Genomic DNA, 19221 nt, shown 5'->3' with positions numbered 1-19221 from the left:
TCGCCCATTTCTAAAAATCACCTGTGTTTCTCGAAATTTTATTGACTATGCGTCATCATTCTGAACTTTGTAGAATTCAGAAGTTTTATGACAATGTGTCATTTTACGATCTATTTGAAAATGCTATTACATGCACATGTGTGTTCCTGCTTTTAATTCATAGAAACGTTCGCTCTGGCATTTTTCAGGGTAAACTCCCCAAGTTGTGTTTTTCCTTTCTATATCCAATACGCAAACCTTTATAGGGAAATTGAAGCCTTACTTTATGGTTCCGTATTGCGAAGTCTACAAATACCTATGAGTAACTTTTAATGTCATCCGCATAGATTTTGCATAGCCCAGCCGGTGCAAATTGATTCACTTAAGGTAGGTAATCCTGCCTTATAGAGCAGGCATTAAATATATACTCGCTTAATTCCGATATAATACCGTAATATAATGATCACAATGTGACAGTGCCAAACTAGATTAAAATAGGTAATATAGAATAACCCATTTCCGTTAATGTACAACGTTTAGCCACGTTAAGCTTCCTGTCATATATGAATTCTCCACTGATTACTTATCGTCCAAATGTTTACTGCTGTTGCGCGCCAAACTAGATTTATTTAGAATAATTCAGAACGTGTTATGAATTACGTCAAGTGATGAACGTCAAAAAACCTTGTTACAAAAACCTCTATTTTTTCCGTCATTTTTTTTCTATCAGAAATTTCAAATGATTGTAAAGATAAAATAGGAATTATATAGACATTAGTCGCCACTATTCCGATACGCAGGATCGCGTTCCCGAAGAGATAAAGCTAATCGCTTATATAATTTTACGTACTTTTTGCGGTACTCAGTGTGAACATACAAACGCGCGATGTTCGTTCCACCATTGTATTTCGCGCGTTCACATAACTCTGAAGCCTTATTCGGTGGCGCGCTCACACTCTGTTACCATACGCCTACTTGTCAATGAAAAGGCACAGTTTTCCTAGTTAGACGGGCAGGGAAAACGTTGCTTCTAGAGCGTACCCATTGAGCGTTAAAAACGCACTTTTATTTTATCAAATTAGAAATAGCAGGCTAGCGGAACCGAAGGCGTATCCAGACATTACAATGACATTCCGTCAAAAAGATGCCGTATGGTTGGTCGCTAACTTGTTTAAAATAACATTTTCTACTTCGAATGATTAGATGTACGGACGTGTGGCAACAGCTGTTACTTTTGTTCCCTTGCAGCGCTGCCGTTTGCAAGATGGGCATCTTTTGGTTGAGACTCATTGTAGATTTAAGACGTACGTATGAGCAGGGCATGTTGCACCGGGGCAGGTGTAGATAGTTCCAGTGATATTTTTGTGCGTAACGTGATTGTGTGTTAATTTTAGGAAGACAGTGGTGTAGGTTCGGGCGTTGGCATAGTTCGTTTCGTGGTGGAAGCCATCCGTCTGATAGATTATTGTTTAATATTGATTATTGTTTACCACATTATAAACAAGGCCTTAGCCAAACACAACCCCCCACCTGTTTCAAGTATAACTGTTCCGCTGTGAGACAAGAATTTACAACAAAATGTTTAATTAAGAACAAAAAAATATAGTGAGAAACGACTAGATTGATACAAATAAAAAAAAAAGCGCTTGTGATGCCTTTGTGCGCGAGATGGTGGCCTATTAAATAAGAATAACATTCAAGTGCAAACAGTGTACAACGAATTATTTTAAACAGTTGTCCGTTTCGCTCCAAGTCCACGGCGTTAGTATTAATCGTAGTTTTGACTCTCCGTTCAGCGGGAGATTTTTCGGTGCTCATCTGCGCGTCGCGCGTCGTTATTTAGTTATGTCTCGAATCTGCCACTCGAAGAACATTTTGGGTTCTGCCGACATCCATCATCTGGTTGAGTGTGGTAGTGACAGACTGAGAAAGAGTGTGTAAAGTAGTGGCCACTGCAGCTCCTACAGGTGTTCGCGAAACGGTACGTGTTTTGTGGTGAATTGGCCGGTTCGTGTTGCGTCAGTTGTGGTAGTTCAGTGGCTCCTATACGCTGCGAGTGTAAAGGACCGCTCGGCAATTAATCCACTGATACGCAGGTTGGCGAAGCCGGTACACATTTCAAATTTTACAAAGGGTGGCAATGATATTTTTCTATAGGTTATATTTGTATAAAGTTCTCGTGGAACCCAGATGAACCTAGATGTATGTGTGATGGGGCAGTAAAACTTGTCAGCCGCTCAATGGGCTCACGGCACGTTTTAAGCTAATGTATCTAGAATATGGTCTGGAGCTTAAAAAGGTGGCGAAGCACATGAGGTGAAGAGAAAAAAAAAGCCCTCATAGATATGGCCGCCAACGGGCTAAGCAAACAGCTGGTCAGTCATTTCTATGAAAAGTTGTCGAAATTTAATTAAAGCCGTTATATCCATATAACTAAATGAAAAATTAGCACCAAATGTAGGTCCCAAGTGTACTTAGATGGCTATTCAACAATTGTGCCATGAAAGTGCATTTACAATATGTTTAGGCTCGTGACATCCATTAACTTGAATGCGTAAAGCTGATGCACAGTATATTGAGGAAATGTTCTGCTATTTTAAATCTTACTTACAGTTTGCGCTTTTGAAAAACTTAGATATTATAGGTTAATTCTATATAGGTTAATATCTAGAAAGAGACGCTGCATTAATAGGCTAGATAAATTTCTCGGTTAGTTAATTGTTCGCCTTTTGCACTTACGAATAGCCTGGAAAGAGACTGTCAAACGCTGCATTGTCTTGCCGTTTTGAATGTGATTACCTATTCAATGCATCCGCGCAGCGCAATACAAGCATCTCGGAGCGTCGATAAGGTTCCCTAACATCCTATTTAAGAACGATTGTTCTTTACCTTCAGGTTCATTTTGTGTTTTTTTACTTTGACTTTGTATACAACGACTTTGATCTATGGTAAAACTTGTCCTGGTGGCCAACTCGAGTGTTCCCATCTTCTAAGTCACGTGTCCATACATTGTAGCAAGGTTTATTTTAAAATACGGATCCTCACCTCCTTTTCGAATTTCAACAGGTAACAAACTATGTTCTCTAAAAAGAGCTGTCGTACACGACATGCTGACACAACTCCTGCCAATTTTGAAAAAACTCTTGCAGGACATTAGTTGTAGGTCACGAGTTGAATCGGAATAATTTTTCTAAAAAATATTAACGAATCACTCGGCTAAATAATTTAACTAGCGATTCTGACGTAATAAATTTCCAAAAATTTGGCGAAATTAGCAAATGTTCCTGATCTGAATTAAGGACAGTTGTTAATAGCCAATGTGTATAGGTTGCTAACATGTGTGAACGTTTATTATAGTTCGTAAATGATTGCAGCAGTTGTGATTGATTTAGGGTGTGTACCCTACGCCACCTGAATTATGCAGTCAAGAACACCAGGTGTCGCTGTTGTACTAACTTGATTGATGCAATGGAAACAGTGCCAGGCCATAGTTCCGATGTCGTTATCGGTCCGCAGCCAGCATATGTATTACGTTTTGTCCTATTTAGTTCTGGTGCTGCTTAAGTGATTGGCGTATAATTATTTTAATAAGTTTGCTTAATAATATAATTTGGTTAACAATTTTATCGTTCAATAAAAGACATTCTTTCATTATAGATACTCAATTATTAAATCAACGAGGTTTTCGGCCATTTGTCTTCAGACATGTGATCGCTTTCTGTAGCGTCATATTGATTTTATTTGTAACATTAAAAACGTTATTAGACCATAGATAGCGAATCTCGTCGTTAGTAATGCGGCGCGATAGGGCTTCAGCATTGCCGAACTCGCTATTTCTTCTATATTGTATCTCAAACGAGTATCCCAATAGAACTATCTCTGTAATCTATTAGCTGTATAAAGTAGAATTCGTTTTTTTCTACCGAATAGAGAACAGTGGTTTATGGTCACAAAAACCTTTGTCCTTGTATGTTATCTGACCGAGAGGAGTGTTAGGGCTTCTTTTTTAATTCGCGCGTAGCTTTGTTCTTATTTATTTAGAAGACGACTTGCGTACGGTATAACTCTTTCCGAGCCATACGGATTTCCTAGTATGAGCTGCGACTGTAATCGATAGTGAAGGGCTAAGTACGTAACAAATTTGATTTTAAAGGTTTAGTTTTATTTAAGGATTTCTGGCATTCTCTGTTTCCGACTCTAAATCTTTCAACAGGAGTTGATCAAGGGGCTCACGGATTACTTATAGATGTTAGGTAGCGTGTTTGTTCCGTGTAATAACCGCAATAATTTTTTTCTTCATATTTGGAAATGAAGGCATATTTGTCTTCGCACTTCAGTCTTCACTAGATCTGGCTTACGACTGTCTCATAATGAAATCTAAGTAGGTAACTGATGTTTCAAAAAAGCAGACTTTGAGTCAACAGTCTTTAATTGAGTGAAAGAGTTGATCAAGCTCAAGTTATTATGTTTGGAGCCGATAACTATAATGTCATCTAAATATGGTGATTCATCAGTTGATCTACTAATCATTTCATCTAGTACCTCCTGGAAGATAGCAGAGGCTACTTTCATTCCAAATAAAAGTCTATCCCAACCATAGATACATTGGGGAGTTTCCTTTATTCATGATCAATTTCAGTCTTAAATATGCCTTCATAGGATTTATTGGCTAGATATATTCTCTGCGATTGAGCATAGTAAGAATGGTCTTCTAATACACCATTCAGACCGGAAGTAAAACCTGATTGCCCGTTTCTTTCTAAACTACTACCACCGGAGCATCACACTCCAAGCGATTTAGTCGCAATCGTGGATTTCATGTAATCTTTCCATAAACCTTTATGAAAAATGTGCCACTAATTAATAAACAGTTTTCTCCCATCAGAAATAAACATCCGCAAATAACCAATTAAGTTACCTGTCGAATTCCATTCTTCAAAACATGGTACCACTCTGAACTTTCACTACCTTCAGCGTTGCTGAATCTACGGATAGTGTCGACCATAGTTTTTGTCTTTTTGCATTCGACAATTCCCTAAAAATAGGTTATTACGGTTAACGGCATGCATAGCAGTTATCTCGAGAATGCCCATCGTAGTTTAAAATCTGCCCTAAAATATATCAAACGATCAGGTTTCTGCATAATGGCTACACGTTTTACAGGGCATCAGCGAGATAACATTCAGTGTATCTTAGGTCAAATCCGGTATCTTATCGCAATCTGCTTTTCGTTCTGTATTGTCGCTATGGCATAGGTCGTAGCAGAGGATTTATTATTATCGTCTACTAGTGGTTAGCTTGCAATGAACTGTTCTAATTGTCCGTTTTGATGGATTTCGATGAGAATCCACTCTTAACTCTACTGTTTACTCCTCTAGACAGTTAACATACGTGTGTAAAACGTTTTTATTGATAGTTAAGGAACAGACATTGCTTTCCAGCGTAATACATCGCATACTTCATGTATTAGGAGGTTTTTAATTAAAATATGCTTGGTTCTTTGTGGAATATCTCTGGGCCAAAATCGTGCGTCAATCTTGCGCTCTGTAAATCTGAGAGATGTACTAGGTTTAGGACTAATTTGTACTGGTGTGTCGTTAGACTGAACGTATTATTTTGCGCGTGCGTGGCATTGCAAGGGTGGCATTTGCTTTTTCGTTCAAGTGTTTCAGAGTTTATCAAACCACACACCCATAGAAAACGTATTTCGTTTCTCAGGCAGAACTAAAGTCTGTCTACTACCCGAAGATAAGGCTAGAATCGTTGTAACGTGCCGCTTTTAAATCATGTCTTGCGATCTGAAAGTTTTTCGGAGTGGAAGTCTTGAGAGCGTGTGAAGGACTGCAGTGCGAATTTTTAAATCACAAATCGTATTTAGTCATTTTTCGTCGGTGCGGCAATACGTCTGGCAATCACGTCATCATACAAGGATCTAGGAGTTTTGTCCTGAGATCTTTGTATAACGGGGCTTTTGTTACTAGTACTATTGGTTCACTAGTAGGATTTATTCTATGATTTGTGCGATTAGCATAGAAGAGCTTCAAAGTCTCTTCTTATTATAGTGTTTCATGATTGTAGAACAGCCTCGTTACCAAGTCATGGCTTAAATCTAGAATGAGACACTTAGTCGTTCAGTAGTCTGTGATAGTAATCCACCTTTACTGGTTACTGGCGCAGACTGATATAAGACTGCGTGAAGTCGACGTCAAGTTCTCATGCAGAACCTCTTGGAAAGCCTACCATGCATATCAGATTTTCGGTTGATTGTAAACGCCATAGGTCGCCTTGCTTCCGCCATCGTAGTCTATTCGGCATCCTGCGGAGATATTCTTATCTCCCTATTGTAAGAGTTCATTTTTTGCGCAATTAAGTTTTTGGCACTAGAAAGCAGGATGAGGCAGTGCGATATATGGCTTAGCGACATTCTACTTAAATTCTCGGGTTATGTATGCGCGAAATGTACGATGATATTCAACTTGGTCACATCACACTGATCAACGGCTTAGTTTATTCTTTTTGAAATTCTATAATATAAAAAAAATAGATGATGAAAATTGAGTTTATCATGTGACCTATCCAATAAAACCTAAGGAATATATTACAAAGAGAAACGTCTAATTATTTTTGTAATGTTAAAGAGACTTTACAGTCGCCATTAGAAAGCTTTAGGTTTACCTGCAAATTTGCTATTTTTATCCATGGCTTAGAACTGAGTAATTGTGTTATTTGTCAACAGTAGTAGATTGAATGGGGCTACGCTGTTTTTTCGTGTGGACGATTAAACACGATGCTAAAATGTCCATATCAGCTAGGATAGTTACCATAGTTCTATGTAGTACAGATAGAAAAAGGTTGAATATCCCATATAAATAATCTTATCGTTTATGGTTTCATATAGTTCAAACAAATCATGATGCACAACAATGTTCGTAACGGATGATCAATCTTTGAAGAAAAATGTATGTTTAAGCCGCGCTGAGAGATCTGTTTTTACCTATAAAGGGTGTGAATATTTCTCGTTTGTTAAAAAAAGTGTTTTGCAAAAAATACTCTTTAAATAAATAAAAAAAATGTCTTGATAGTAACTCTTTAATTAAAGAGTTACTATCAAGACATTAGCACCCGCAGCCTCTCTCATTACGATGTATTTTGAATGTTTGCTATCCAAGTGTGCCTAAACTTGAATACGTATGTATGAGACATTTATTCTTGATTTGAAAAAAAAAAACGCTGCTTGTCAATTGTGCAAAGGTTATAAGTGATTGCTAACGAGCTATTTACCTTCTACGTGGCCACCATTTATGTTTCACGAAGTTGTTTTATATATAATATTTATTATTATACTGCGAACATATTATCAACTTGTTCCTGATCAATGTGCTTTCACTTAAAACCGTTGAGGTATTTGTTCAATTGATTTCGTCAGCTACCCCCGATAAACACAGAAATAGGCCAAATATGGACGTTCCTCTACCACTACACGTGCATATAAGCGTAAAATTTGATATATGAAGAATGATCTATTTATCTCTCTTTCCTGTTCTATTGCTAGTGAGGTTGGCTGTACGAACAATAAAAAGGCCAAATACGAAAATACACGCAATGTGTTATGCCTGGTGATAAGGTGTTCGCTATGTTTTTGCGCTAACATGTACGCCGCAGTTGAACCCTGATCAATATTTAGGTCGCAAATCCTTCGAACAATTATCGGCTAGTAGTTTCTTAGCTGGTAGAAGCACAACCTTTGTATTGTAATATGAATTCCTAACACTATTTTATGTTCAACTATCGATGCGCTCAATTCAATACGCAACATATCAGTTGCCGTAAACAGTTGTCCCGAACATCTATTTCTATTTTATAATAAACAGAATTAAGCTTATAAACAGTTGTCCGCTAGATCTGCTACTCTGGTATATTGTATATCTATCACTATGATATTGATGATGAGCAAAACTTTCTACTTGTCGAAACGGGTATTGAAACTCGTGTTTAGAAAAGATACTAGACACCTGGATCGCCGCAAGGATTTTGAGCCGAGTGGTAACAGTTATCGATCGCTAAAAGTGTAGTTTCCATGGCCCAGTTAATATGTGTGATTTGCTTCTAAAGCTGTGCTTACCGACGATAGCAGACGAAAAACTCAGCTTTAGTTAGCTTTTGTTATTGCAAACGGGAAGGTAATATATTCACGACATGAACAAGTACTTCCGACAACAAATATAACATTACAAAGTATGTAATGTTATATTTGTTCATATTTAAAATAGGCTATTTCTCTACCTTGTCGTGCGTCTATTTACTTTTTCCTATGGATGCGGGTATAGTTTAAGCTAAGATTTATTCGTGATAGTTTACTGGCGATTTACCAATAGGGGCCAATAAAGGACATTTGTTATATGTTTTTTTTGTGGAAGCGAAGTACTACACGCTTTTCGGTCAACTCTTTGCTCAACCTTTCATCATAACAACTTAATTAGTAGATCGAATGGCCTATGTGCGGAGGTTGAGTTTAGCTAGGAGTTGATGGGAACGTTTCCTGATGGGAACGGATATTTTTCCTTTTTATATATTATTATTATAGTACACGTTTTTTTTAAATCTAAACCACATTCTCTTGTGATTCGAGTTGTACATGTCATACGTATGGTTGTAGTACATCAACCAATATGCTTATTTGCTATTTGGTTGACGCTATATTACGACTACGTAGGTCGCATCGAGCCAGCTCTTTTCAACTTGCGTCCTGTTTGTCACAACTGACATTTTGCCTTGTCTGCCAGAATTAGGAAAACCATTTCATAGGTTCTTACAATCGAGCTGTACCGTTTTCATGTAGGAAAACGTTCCGAATAGCAACATGTGCTTTTGGCTCGTATTTAGATTGTTTCCGACACAATTTATTATGGCACGTAGGTTTCGAGACTAGGCCGTATATGACAATCACGACGGATCTGTAAATAAGGGAAGGCAACATCCTACTATTAGAGTTAAATTTTAACAATCACATAAACCCTGTTCGCAATTTTTTGTTTGCCAAGGAGTGTGAAAAAATAATTATAAGTTTTCAATAATAAGCCTTTCCTAAGGTACACTGCATTAGAGACTCTATAATGAGAGCCTACTCAATGAACAACAACAACTTGGTTTGTCGGACCGAAAACTTCAATTGGCTCTAAAGAGGTAGGATCAAAGGACGACAGCCTGAAATTGTAACCTAAGTACAACAGCTACATCACTATTAATCAGGTAACCTGAAATTATTTTTCATTTTATCACCACATGTTTTGTATCGAACCTTCACTAAAAACTAGAAAAAAAGGTCGTGTCCATAGTAAGTGAAGTCCGAGAGAAGAGGGAAGTGAGTCCTAGAAGAGGTTATCAGTTTTGGACATACAATCAGCATACGCCCGCGACATACAAGTATTCCTAGTAGATGCGATTTTCGATCATACGTCCAATCGTATACGCATGCACTTCAACAATTGTGTTATAGCTGGATTTACATACAAGATAACTACAAACGCGGCCTCTCCACGGAACTCCCTTGATTTTTTATCTACATAGAAATTAGCAATTTACACTTAAGGGTGACCTGTGCATATTCTTAATCATCAATTATTGCCAAATAATAATTTTATGTTACAGAGCCTCGTGTGTGCATTAATCGGCCCCAGCTTAAAATAGAATTAACTTAAAAAAAAAGCTCAATTCTAACCTATTCTCAAGAAACGTCAATGATCTAAATGCATGTAAACATCTAGCTAATTGAGTTATGCGCATCGGCACAACTTTTAGCGGGCGAAAGCCGCGTCTACAAGCACTCTCACCATTGGATCCATGGTTAGTCCCCTGCCTCTGTAAGCGTGCTAAGCTTAAGGTAACAATTCCAAGTTGCAAGGTCTTATACATTCAAGCCTGAAAGTAAAAACAAGATTTATATTTGTATTCCTGGTTTCTTTAAATTCCAGGTGCCAACATGGACACTTACCAAGATTTTCCTATCCGACAAGATCTCTCTTTTTTCAATTTTCTCTTCATCCTGTCTCAGGTATACCAGCATGGGCTAATGAATCCGCGACTTACACATTACAGTGATTTAGATTGTATCACTGAATATGTGCCACAAGCACTAACGTTAACTACGATATTTACGATTGTTTCGATTAATTATAGTGCTTAAGTTACACAAAGTAATGTTCTTTAGTTGCGTTGAGCGTTCAATCATTAAATATCATCAACTCCTTACTCGTTGCTCGGAGAAAATTTTGCTGGAATACTAATACATTTTATTTAAAACATTTATTTTGCTGCAATTTGAGCAATTTTTCTATCTTAAATGCGTCAACATTGAACCTTTTAGAGGTCGTTGTTTTCAGATTTGGACATCGAATACGATAAGCTGAAGAAGCATGCTGCTTGCAGAATTTTTTGTCCAGACTACGCAGTAAGATTGAGGCGCGCGTTACTATCGCATGGGAAAAGCATGTTAATCGTTGTGTCGTGGTTTCGCTAAGATGATGTACTTGATTCGTTTTACATAGGTGTTTGGTGGTATCGCCATCGTACTAGTAGTGGCATGGGGCGCGTATTATAATCAGGGCTTTGCCGGCCCCTCGAGCCCTGGGCAATGGTTCAATTGGCATCCGCTACTTATGACGCTAGGACTGATCGCCATTCAGGGTGACTCGATTCTCATTTATCGAGCACTTCGCAACGAAGCAAAGCCCCGTCTCAAATCAATCCACGCCGCTCTCCATTTCGTCGCGTTTGTGTTCGTTGTGGTCGGTCTAAAGGCCGTCTTCGATTCGCATAACTATGCTAAAACACCCATTCCCAATTTGTACAGGTAAATGTCCGGGCGGAACTCGTCGACACTGCGCGTATTTTCTATGAATACGAAGTATCCCTGTCAGTAATGGCTTTTAGCTTTAATATCTATTTAGTAAATTCGTGTCCATTCCTGCGTACTTGTATCACAAAATTATAGCAACGATTGACTTGCCTGGTTTCAGTCTCCACTCGTGGATTGGGATCTCAGCTGTGATCATGTTTGCTGTCCAATTTCTTGCTGGTTTTGTGTCCTTCCTGTATCCGAGAGTTCGCAAATCACTTCGTAGCAGGTAACTTCAGAAGACTGAAACTGGAAAATGTTAGCAAAATATATATATATTAATTTACACTGTATGATTTCATACTGGATGACAGTCGTCGTAAAGCGGAACATGTGCCTCTAGCGACGACACGCGATATTTTTGGAAGCCGAAATATAATCGTTTCTTTAATAGTAGGTGAAGGCTATTTCTTTGAAGATAACTGCTTCTTTGCTATTTTTGATCGGTTTATTGAATTATGCAAGTGTTAACAGAAAAAATCCAAAATCTACCTACGTATAGTCTAGTTAATGAAGTCAGCTCTTTCAAAGGTTAGAATTATTATAACAGTGACCAATGATAAGCTTATGTGTCCTTGTTGTCAACGTTAGGTACCTTCCCTTACACGTCCTTGGGGGGACTATGATTTTCATTCTGTCGACTTGCGCCGCTTTGATGGGAATCACTGAGAAGAATATTTTCAATAAGGACTACCATAAATTGCCTGCTGGAGCACAGATCGGCAATGCGCTGGGTATGAACCATTCATCTGTGCGATTTGCTAAATATTAAGAATGTAATAAGTTAACCAAACAAGGTATATGGAACAAATGTCTTTGTATCGAAATGAAGTAATTTCTTGATCATAAATAGTGTTTCTTCTGTTTGTTATATCTTCTGTTTGAATTATGGAGTTTAGGATAACTTTCTTGTCGTGCTAAACTTTGAAGGCGTAAGGGTAATTTTTGTGTATGCGCTCATTTATGGACGATATTTCTATAGGTGTTTGCATTGTGATTTTCGTCATGCTTGTCTTCTATCTCGTGTCGCAACCGGCCTACAAAAGAATTGCCCTCGCCGAAGAACAGGTTTTACCGCTCGACTACTCTGAAGAGGAAAATACCGCTGGGAACAGTGGCGCCATTGGAGGTGACAACTAAATTAGACTCGTCTTTTCCCGCACAAGTTAAAGCCTACTTGTGGTAAGGTCCCAGCACTGTCGCTAATTCTCTGTCCTCCGATTTTGTGCTTAACGCCGTACACAGTGTGTAGATTTACAAGTAGACCGCTATTGTTTCAGGTGGACGGTCATGCTCTACGATATAATCAAGCTGACACCTTAGTCCTTGGTCCCGCGTTTTCAATGCAATCAACGTTCCGTATCGGCAAACCAATGTGGAATCTATTAAGTAGGCCTTTACCTCATACAAGATGTTTTTTTGTTTGTTACACCTATGAGCCTTGGTTGATAAGGCCAGTCGCGTTAAATTACGTTTGATGCTGTAAACGTATTATTGTGAACGGAGTGAGAATCCTTGAATATGGGTGTACTAACTAAGAGGTGTAGACAACAGATACAGCTTTAGCATTTTTTTAGTACACTAAATTCACTAATGACGACAGCGCAAATCATATTCAAACCCTACAGCCCGTGATCAAAACGTTCTCAGCAAGAATAGTATCTAGGTATTAAAATGAAGATTAGGATCACCCGTAACCTATCCTTCGTCCTATTAACGTGCACACAAATATAGTGGTCAATAGGGCAAATACGATTCAACGATAGTAAAAAAATTCCTGCATTTTGCGAGGTGCCGAGTGGTTTGCAAAGTCACTAAATCTGACCACGTTTAATTAAAAACAACCCACTGCCAAAACGATAGATATATCAGCATGGGTCTGTCACACTAATATTCAGAGGTCACAAACTTTTTTAGACTTCTCTCCCCACGACGACAGCATTAGAGTAGATCGCTTTTTCCTTTTCGACGGACCTGCGCATCGTCATTGTTCTGTATTCCTTCGGCGAAACAGAATCCTTTCCAATAGAATTTAGTTCCTCCCATCATCACTATCCTTAAACACACTATTTGACCGGTGGTATATATGTAAGGTCCCTCCAAAACAATAACGTATGACGTGATAATGGGATACAGAGATTAAAGAAATGTTCTTGCGTAATTAAATTGCTTAGTTAGTTCGAGGACCGGCTCATTTTTGTTCAATGAATGGGGTCCCTTGTGATTGACTGACGGGTCTGTGATATACTAACCATAGCATGAGTTGTTTTAATTTACGATTTGAACCTGAAATGCATCTTTTGCATTAGTTGTTAGGAACAAGTCTACGCAAATACTTTTCATTCTTATTCAGTGCGTTAAAAGAGGCCTCCGTTAGAGCTAAGAATCTTTCTCTTGGTGTAATAGCAGAAAATACAATAACTTTAGATGAACCTATCCATATCGGTAATTCCTCCACTTTTTTTAGCCATCTGCTTATTACTGCTTGCCAGGGGGAAGTTTAGAATCAGTAAACTTGTTCGAGTCATCCGCCTAACGTTGGTGTAACTACAATCATTGCTACTAACTGTAAAACATTTCGGCCATCGTATCCCCAAATTTGCACGCAACTTCATTCATGTTGATCATAGCTAATGTTTAGCAACGCGTCCCTCTTTTAGACCTACTGAAGATACGCCTTCTACTACGGAAACTGCCTTTCAGAGCCCCCATGCTATCGGAAACTAAACGATTGTGGCTGGAAAGTCCGTTTAAGATGTTTAAGGTCCATTGCAATAATTCGACGCCCCCATGTCTTTCTGACGAACACGCTTTCTGCAAATGAAAACCTAAAGTAGACTACTAGTTAAATATCGTATTAAATACTCTAAATAAATTATAGAAGTAGGCCTATATGTATTAGCGCCCTTCTAATTAAGACATGTAGAAAAAGCTGTGCAGAGCTGTGAAATCCAGAGGATGTTTCGGCCCGATTTTGGGAATGTTAATTTAACAACGATTTGGTAGTACGTGGCATGTCAACATTCCGGATATATCTATAACAGAGAAATTAATAGTCTCACAAGTACGTGATGAAACGGAGCTACTCGAAAGGTCGCTGAAGTATATTTCAGAACAGGCAGACTTTCGTCTGTTTTCATTTTGACTACTCTGTCCGTGACGAAAACGCTATGTACTAGCCCCGCATCTATTTTTTTGTATTTTGACCGTAATCCTTCCATATGACCTGTATACGTAACGTAATACTGTAAACGAAATCTAATTCGATCTATATAAAGAGACTATGATACAATACATTTTGCTTATTGCTGTTACCATTAAGTAGATCGAAATTTTTTCTCGTACTCAACGAAAACCTTTGTTAGGAGCCAATACGTGAGAGCAAGTAATATAAGCGAGGAATAAACTATGCTCACACACAGAAATGACAGTGTCTGAGAGATTTCATCTGACATATTCTATCATCTCGATGTGAGGCGGCATCTTCCGTTTTTCTTATCGAATCAAAGTTTACGACGGGTTGCTAATCCATCTACGTGCACGCTACATCAAGAAATCCTTGAAGACTATATTGTCAATGAGCAAAACCCATAATATTGTCCAACGTGAAGCGTAAGATGCTTCGATATCATTAGTTATTGCTAGCCAGAATGCTGAACATGAATAGCATAGCACTCTCAAACCTAGGTATATAAACCCATTATATTTCAATAATACCTATGTATTTAGCAATGCATATAAATCATCTCCAGGAGAAGAGGAATTTGCAGCTATATACCTACAGGAGTTAACATGATATGACACTCCTACATTATGGAACTGCTCTTGTGAAGGACTGTACTTAACTCAAAACGAAGAAGTATGTCTGACATTGTAATAAATGAATCCCTATATTCTATAAGGATGGGAGCGATAGAGAAAAAAATCTACGAAAAAATATGTAGCGAAATAGAATATGATGTGAACTAAACTGAATAAAAGTCGCTGGGAACACTGAATTTATACGAGCGAATATCGAGACGAAGACCTCTGCTCGTATACTTATCAGCACAAAAGCTTATGACAACGGTAAGGTAACCGGTGTATGTATGTGCAACAAAGCTCTATATATATATTCTGACTATTCAGAGTTGGCAATTCTTTTATAGTTGACATATCTCAAATTAGCTGTAGCAGACTAAACCTATATATAAAAATTGCATTGAAATTTTGCAAAAGTGAATTACTCTGTTATTCGATGTCATACATGTAAAACCGTATTGTAGTCATATTTGGTACGACAAGAATGAATGTTCGGTATTTCCATATGGTTGTAGAATAAGTAGCTTTAGCCGAAAACCAAAAATAGAGTTACCTCAAAAAACTTTTGGGTGTTACATACAAGCGTATATATAATACCGTAGGCAAACAGCGTTTAAAGCGCCAGCCTCAAAACTATGAGTGAAGCAAAAAAAAATATGTACATAATCAATAGAAGGAAATAAAAAACAAAGCAAAAACAAGATTTGTTTTTGCTTGCTGGTCTAAAGTTTTCACTCTTCTACGAGCTAATTACGAGTAAGTTAAAGGCACTATGAACTTTGACTTGATGATATATTATCAGGGTAGGTTTACTGATACAAACGTGGATAATAGGCTATTACTTTTCTAGCTGTGATAGTGGCTATAATTTGAATATTTTAGTAGATCAACCAAAGAGCTTTACGCGCTAGTTTGCGAAGGAAGGATGCTGCTCCTGGCTGCTCTGACGGGACCACCAGCTAATGTATTTGGCTACTACATACTCTACCTGCGATTAATTGAGATGGTATATTATCCTGCTTTTGATGGGCAGACATACCAGAAATATATTGTGGGTTCAACGCACAGTTAGCGAGATTCTAGAAATCTGACAAATGTTTAAGTTCATTTAAATACATCGTTAACACGTCAGTTATAAGGTACACAACTGAAACTGAAAAGTGGCGCGAAGCAGCGCGCCTCGACGGTACATTCTAGTAAGTAGGAGCTTCTCTGTATAAATATCTATATGCTTCTATGCACTCTGTATCATAAACTCTAATGTAAACTGTTTCGTGGAAACTAAACAATGATTGGGCATTCGTAAGCACATTAACCTAGAAATTGCTTCGTGTTTCTAGCTGTACACAAGAGATCTAAAATTGGATTTCCTGCCATGAAAGTTAGAGATGTCCCCGTCATAGTGCGGTGATTACCTCTTCGCTTACTATTCTTCTAAATTCAAGGACAATTGAAAGAAAAACTCGAAACCATATAACTCATATATATATATATGTTCCCTTGATGTAATCGCACACTGGTTAACCACTAGCTGCCTCTTCAGGCCACATAACTACAAGCCATTGCGGTAAAAGAAAACACGGTACGCGTATGAGGAACGTCCTTGTTGGAAACATGTGGTAAGTTATCATTTATCTGCAGCAATAATAAAAACCTTGGATTAATTTCACGTTACATTCGGCTCCCTTCAACGCTGTCTACTGTACCTGCTAATTAACCTTTTTTTTTCTATAAATTTTTGTAAAAAGCTAATGTAAAAACGGTGCTAAAAGAATGTGCGACACTAACCTATAACAGAGAGATTTTATATACACAAGGTTTGAATAGAATTGGATACTAGCCATATAAGATTTTACGAACAACTATAATTTGACTGTAACCAATATATTTAATATAATAAAATGAAAATACGAGAAAACGTTCGAAAAGAATAAGTAATTTGACATTACTTGCTCTATCTCTCTAAAGTGAAATAACGTTACTACTTAGTCTAGACTTTAAATGTAAAAAGCATGCAATATAATGTAGTAAATAAAAGAAGGTACAAAGCTTTTTTTTTTTACTAGAGACAATCTATATATATTTTCATTTTTGCTCTTCAAAATATTCATGTACATTCATTAAGCTTTCTATCGCATTTTTATTGTCTATCGACCGTACCACTGTGGATCGTTTCGACTATCCTAGCGTTTAGTCTTGACTAGCAAACTAGCGGTGTACACCATACATATGTATAGTCATTGTCCAATCAGATAAAGCCACTCATTGTTCAACTGAATACAGCTTAGTATCCGAACTTAATGTTCGCGTACGATCCTTTTATGTGAAATCTACTTCCATCTGCTTTCTAGTTACGCCACACGGTCAACACTATCGTTACAGGGGGCATTTTCAAATTGCCATAAAAGGAAGGGCATTCAACGAGGCTAGTATTTTGTAGTTCCGATCTAGTTAGTTGTGATCGGCGCTGCAGCTCGACTGCAGAATCTTGACCCACCTTTTGATATAGTGGCACACATTTTTAATCGGATTTAAGTCAGATGAATTTCCGAGCCGTAGTAGAACTTCAACACCATTAGTGGATAGATAGCTTCGAGGCACAATCTACCGTATATGACTTGTAATTCATAAACATATATAGCTTCTGGCTAAAAACTGCTCTCATAGGTGAGTCAGCTTCCTTACACTGAATTACCTTACTAATACGAATACCGCTTACGAATTTATAGGGCTTTTGCGCCGTGAATGGAAATCACGGTCTATATTGTTATTTTGCTTAAATGTTTTACCTGTCCACTTGTTGCGTTGCAGAAGATTCGTAAAATCTTCCGCCACAACGTCGTTTATATGTTAAGAGTTATTATGCAAAATCTCTAAATGCGATTAATCCAGAAGGCAGACCATTCCCTAGACTTTAATTGTCCAAACGAATATCTTGGCCCATTTGAAACAAGCATACTTCTGTGCACAGCTTAAGCAAGGCTTTTGGCTGGCCTACGACAGTTAAAACCATTCATTCAATAATACGTCAGAGAATTTCTATAGACACAATGATTTTTTCGCGCATTGTCACTCGATGATGTAGTTAAAAATTGGTCCTTTTTTAGAATGATCCTGTTTTTCGCTAGCACTCTATGTATTGTTTTCCATTTTTATTTCCTATTTTTCTTTATGACAGGGGGCAGCGTATGCGTCGTATTATGGGCTAGATTGTAAACTGCACACTTCGAATTTTTGACCCTCTAAACCCGATCGCTTTTCTTGTATGAGCTTGGTTATCGGAGTATGCTACTCTCCGTCAGGTCTTTTGCTAATCCCAAAACGAGTTTGCGTAACCAAAAAAATCACGTGATAATTATTAGAAAAAAGGCTACGGTTACGGCATTAGATAGATAGTCATAGTAATAATAATTGCTATGCTACATCGCATAATTTACAAAATCTCTCTATGAATGAAAAACGAGAAAATCGAATACCTAAATTGTGCGTAATGTTGTGATGAAAAACTGTCGTATAAACAAGCCGCCTTCCTATCCACAGCAGTTTAGAGATACTTTTCAAATAATCGCGCCGTCACGTGTACTATCGTTAGAAAGCAGACTTTCACATCAAATGAAAAAACCGTACGCAGTACTTGGTTTTGGCGGATATATTTTTGATCGAATTCGGTTATGTGTGAAATTTCTAGACGGCCTTATTTGATTTGGTAATGGCTATATATACATATATATATACAAACCCATAAAATGGATGGACCTCTGCATCTCAACAAAAATATCGCATTTTTTACTTTTTCCAAACACGTCATACCCTATCCTACTGTAATCGACTGAATAACCACATGGATTTTTCATCCAGAAAAAGTAGGCAACATATTACAATAGATCAGTATAATAGTCGTAATTGTGCCGTATCACTATTCTATATTCATTGTGTGTGCTATTCGCTCCTATATCGCAAATAACGTTCTTAAATAATGGCTCGTCATTACTTTTTGTATTTTCAAGGTAGGCATAACTGTTTGATGGTCACCTATCGTACATATAGCCTTTGACTAAGTGAGCCGGGCTGTAAGTGGCTGACAATAAAGATCCAATAGTTCTGGCTCCATATTGTATACATACAACATCTTTTCATGAGCGCTCGTGTATTGTACGTGTGAATACATACATGTTGATTAATACTGTATCTAACTGACGTGTCATTGATTCTGGTAGCTCTGGATAAGGGGGACTGATTAGGCACATTGGATTAACTAGAAGAGAATTGTTAGATATTATACGTTCCCACATGCTAACGTCGGCAGTTTCCCAACAGTGAATATCTTATAGGTACTATAGTTGTTTTTCATCAAGTGCACTTTTCTAATACAGGCAAATACCCAAAAAAATAATTGTTTGTTTGTTATTATTTTACTCTATTTGTATAGTGAATCATTGCCCTTCTAGGTGGGGGCGTATCACAAATTTTCCTCTGAGGATCTTTTCGAGTAGGAAACGAAGTAGAAGTAAAGGTGAACGTTGTCTGTGTTTGTGAGTCTGTGTGTG

At 37.8% G+C, this 19221-nt stretch overlaps 1 protein-coding gene and 1 long non-coding RNA gene across 3 annotated transcripts in view; both read left to right on the top strand.

Moving 5' to 3' along the window:
* Positions 1-1862: 1862 nt before the first annotated feature.
* LOC111263273 (ferric reductase SjCytb561) lies at positions 1863-15408 on the top strand. 2 transcript variants are annotated; one of them, XM_022838225.2, is made up of 7 exons: positions 1863-1960; positions 9951-10030; positions 10524-10828; positions 10995-11102; positions 11465-11607; positions 11856-12055; positions 12154-15408. In XM_022838225.2, exons 2-6 carry the CDS (start codon positions 9959-9961, stop codon positions 12011-12013), a joined length of 786 nt encoding a protein of 261 aa, XP_022693960.1. In that variant the 5' UTR covers positions 1863-1960; positions 9951-9958; the 3' UTR covers positions 12014-12055; positions 12154-15408. The 2 variants fall into 2 exon arrangements, with proteins under 2 accessions (XP_022693960.1, XP_022693961.1); XM_022838226.2 differs by lacking the exon at positions 1863-1960 and adding an exon at positions 2740-3045.
* A 1303-nt stretch (positions 15409-16711) lies between these two features.
* LOC111263281 (uncharacterized) overlaps positions 16712-19221 on the top strand; it is a 4353-nt gene continuing 1843 nt past the window's right edge. The window contains exon 1 of the long non-coding RNA XR_015312235.1: positions 16712-19187. This is a non-coding gene — a long non-coding RNA (uncharacterized LOC111263281). The remainder of the gene's footprint in view (positions 19188-19221) is intronic.

Source organism: Varroa jacobsoni, unplaced genomic scaffold (genome assembly GCF_002532875.2).
Source record: "Varroa jacobsoni isolate VJ856 unplaced genomic scaffold, vjacob_1.0 scaffold_752, whole genome shotgun sequence".
In the NCBI taxonomy this organism is placed as follows: domain Eukaryota; kingdom Metazoa; phylum Arthropoda; class Arachnida; order Mesostigmata; family Varroidae; genus Varroa; species Varroa jacobsoni.
Note: the sequence above shows the minus strand (reverse complement) of the source record. Positions and strands in the feature narration are given on the sequence as shown.

Coding starts and splice junctions, on each gene's coding strand:
- LOC111263273 (XM_022838225.2), top strand. CDS start 9,959: ATGGACACTTACCAAGATTTTCCTATCCGACAAGATCTCTCTTTTTTC. Junction 10,829..10,994: donor CCCATTCCCAATTTGTACAG/GTAAATGTCCGG, acceptor GCCTGGTTTCAG/TCTCCACTCGTGGATTGGGA. Junction 11,608..11,855: donor ACAGATCGGCAATGCGCTGG/GTATGAACCATT, acceptor ATATTTCTATAG/GTGTTTGCATTGTGATTTTC.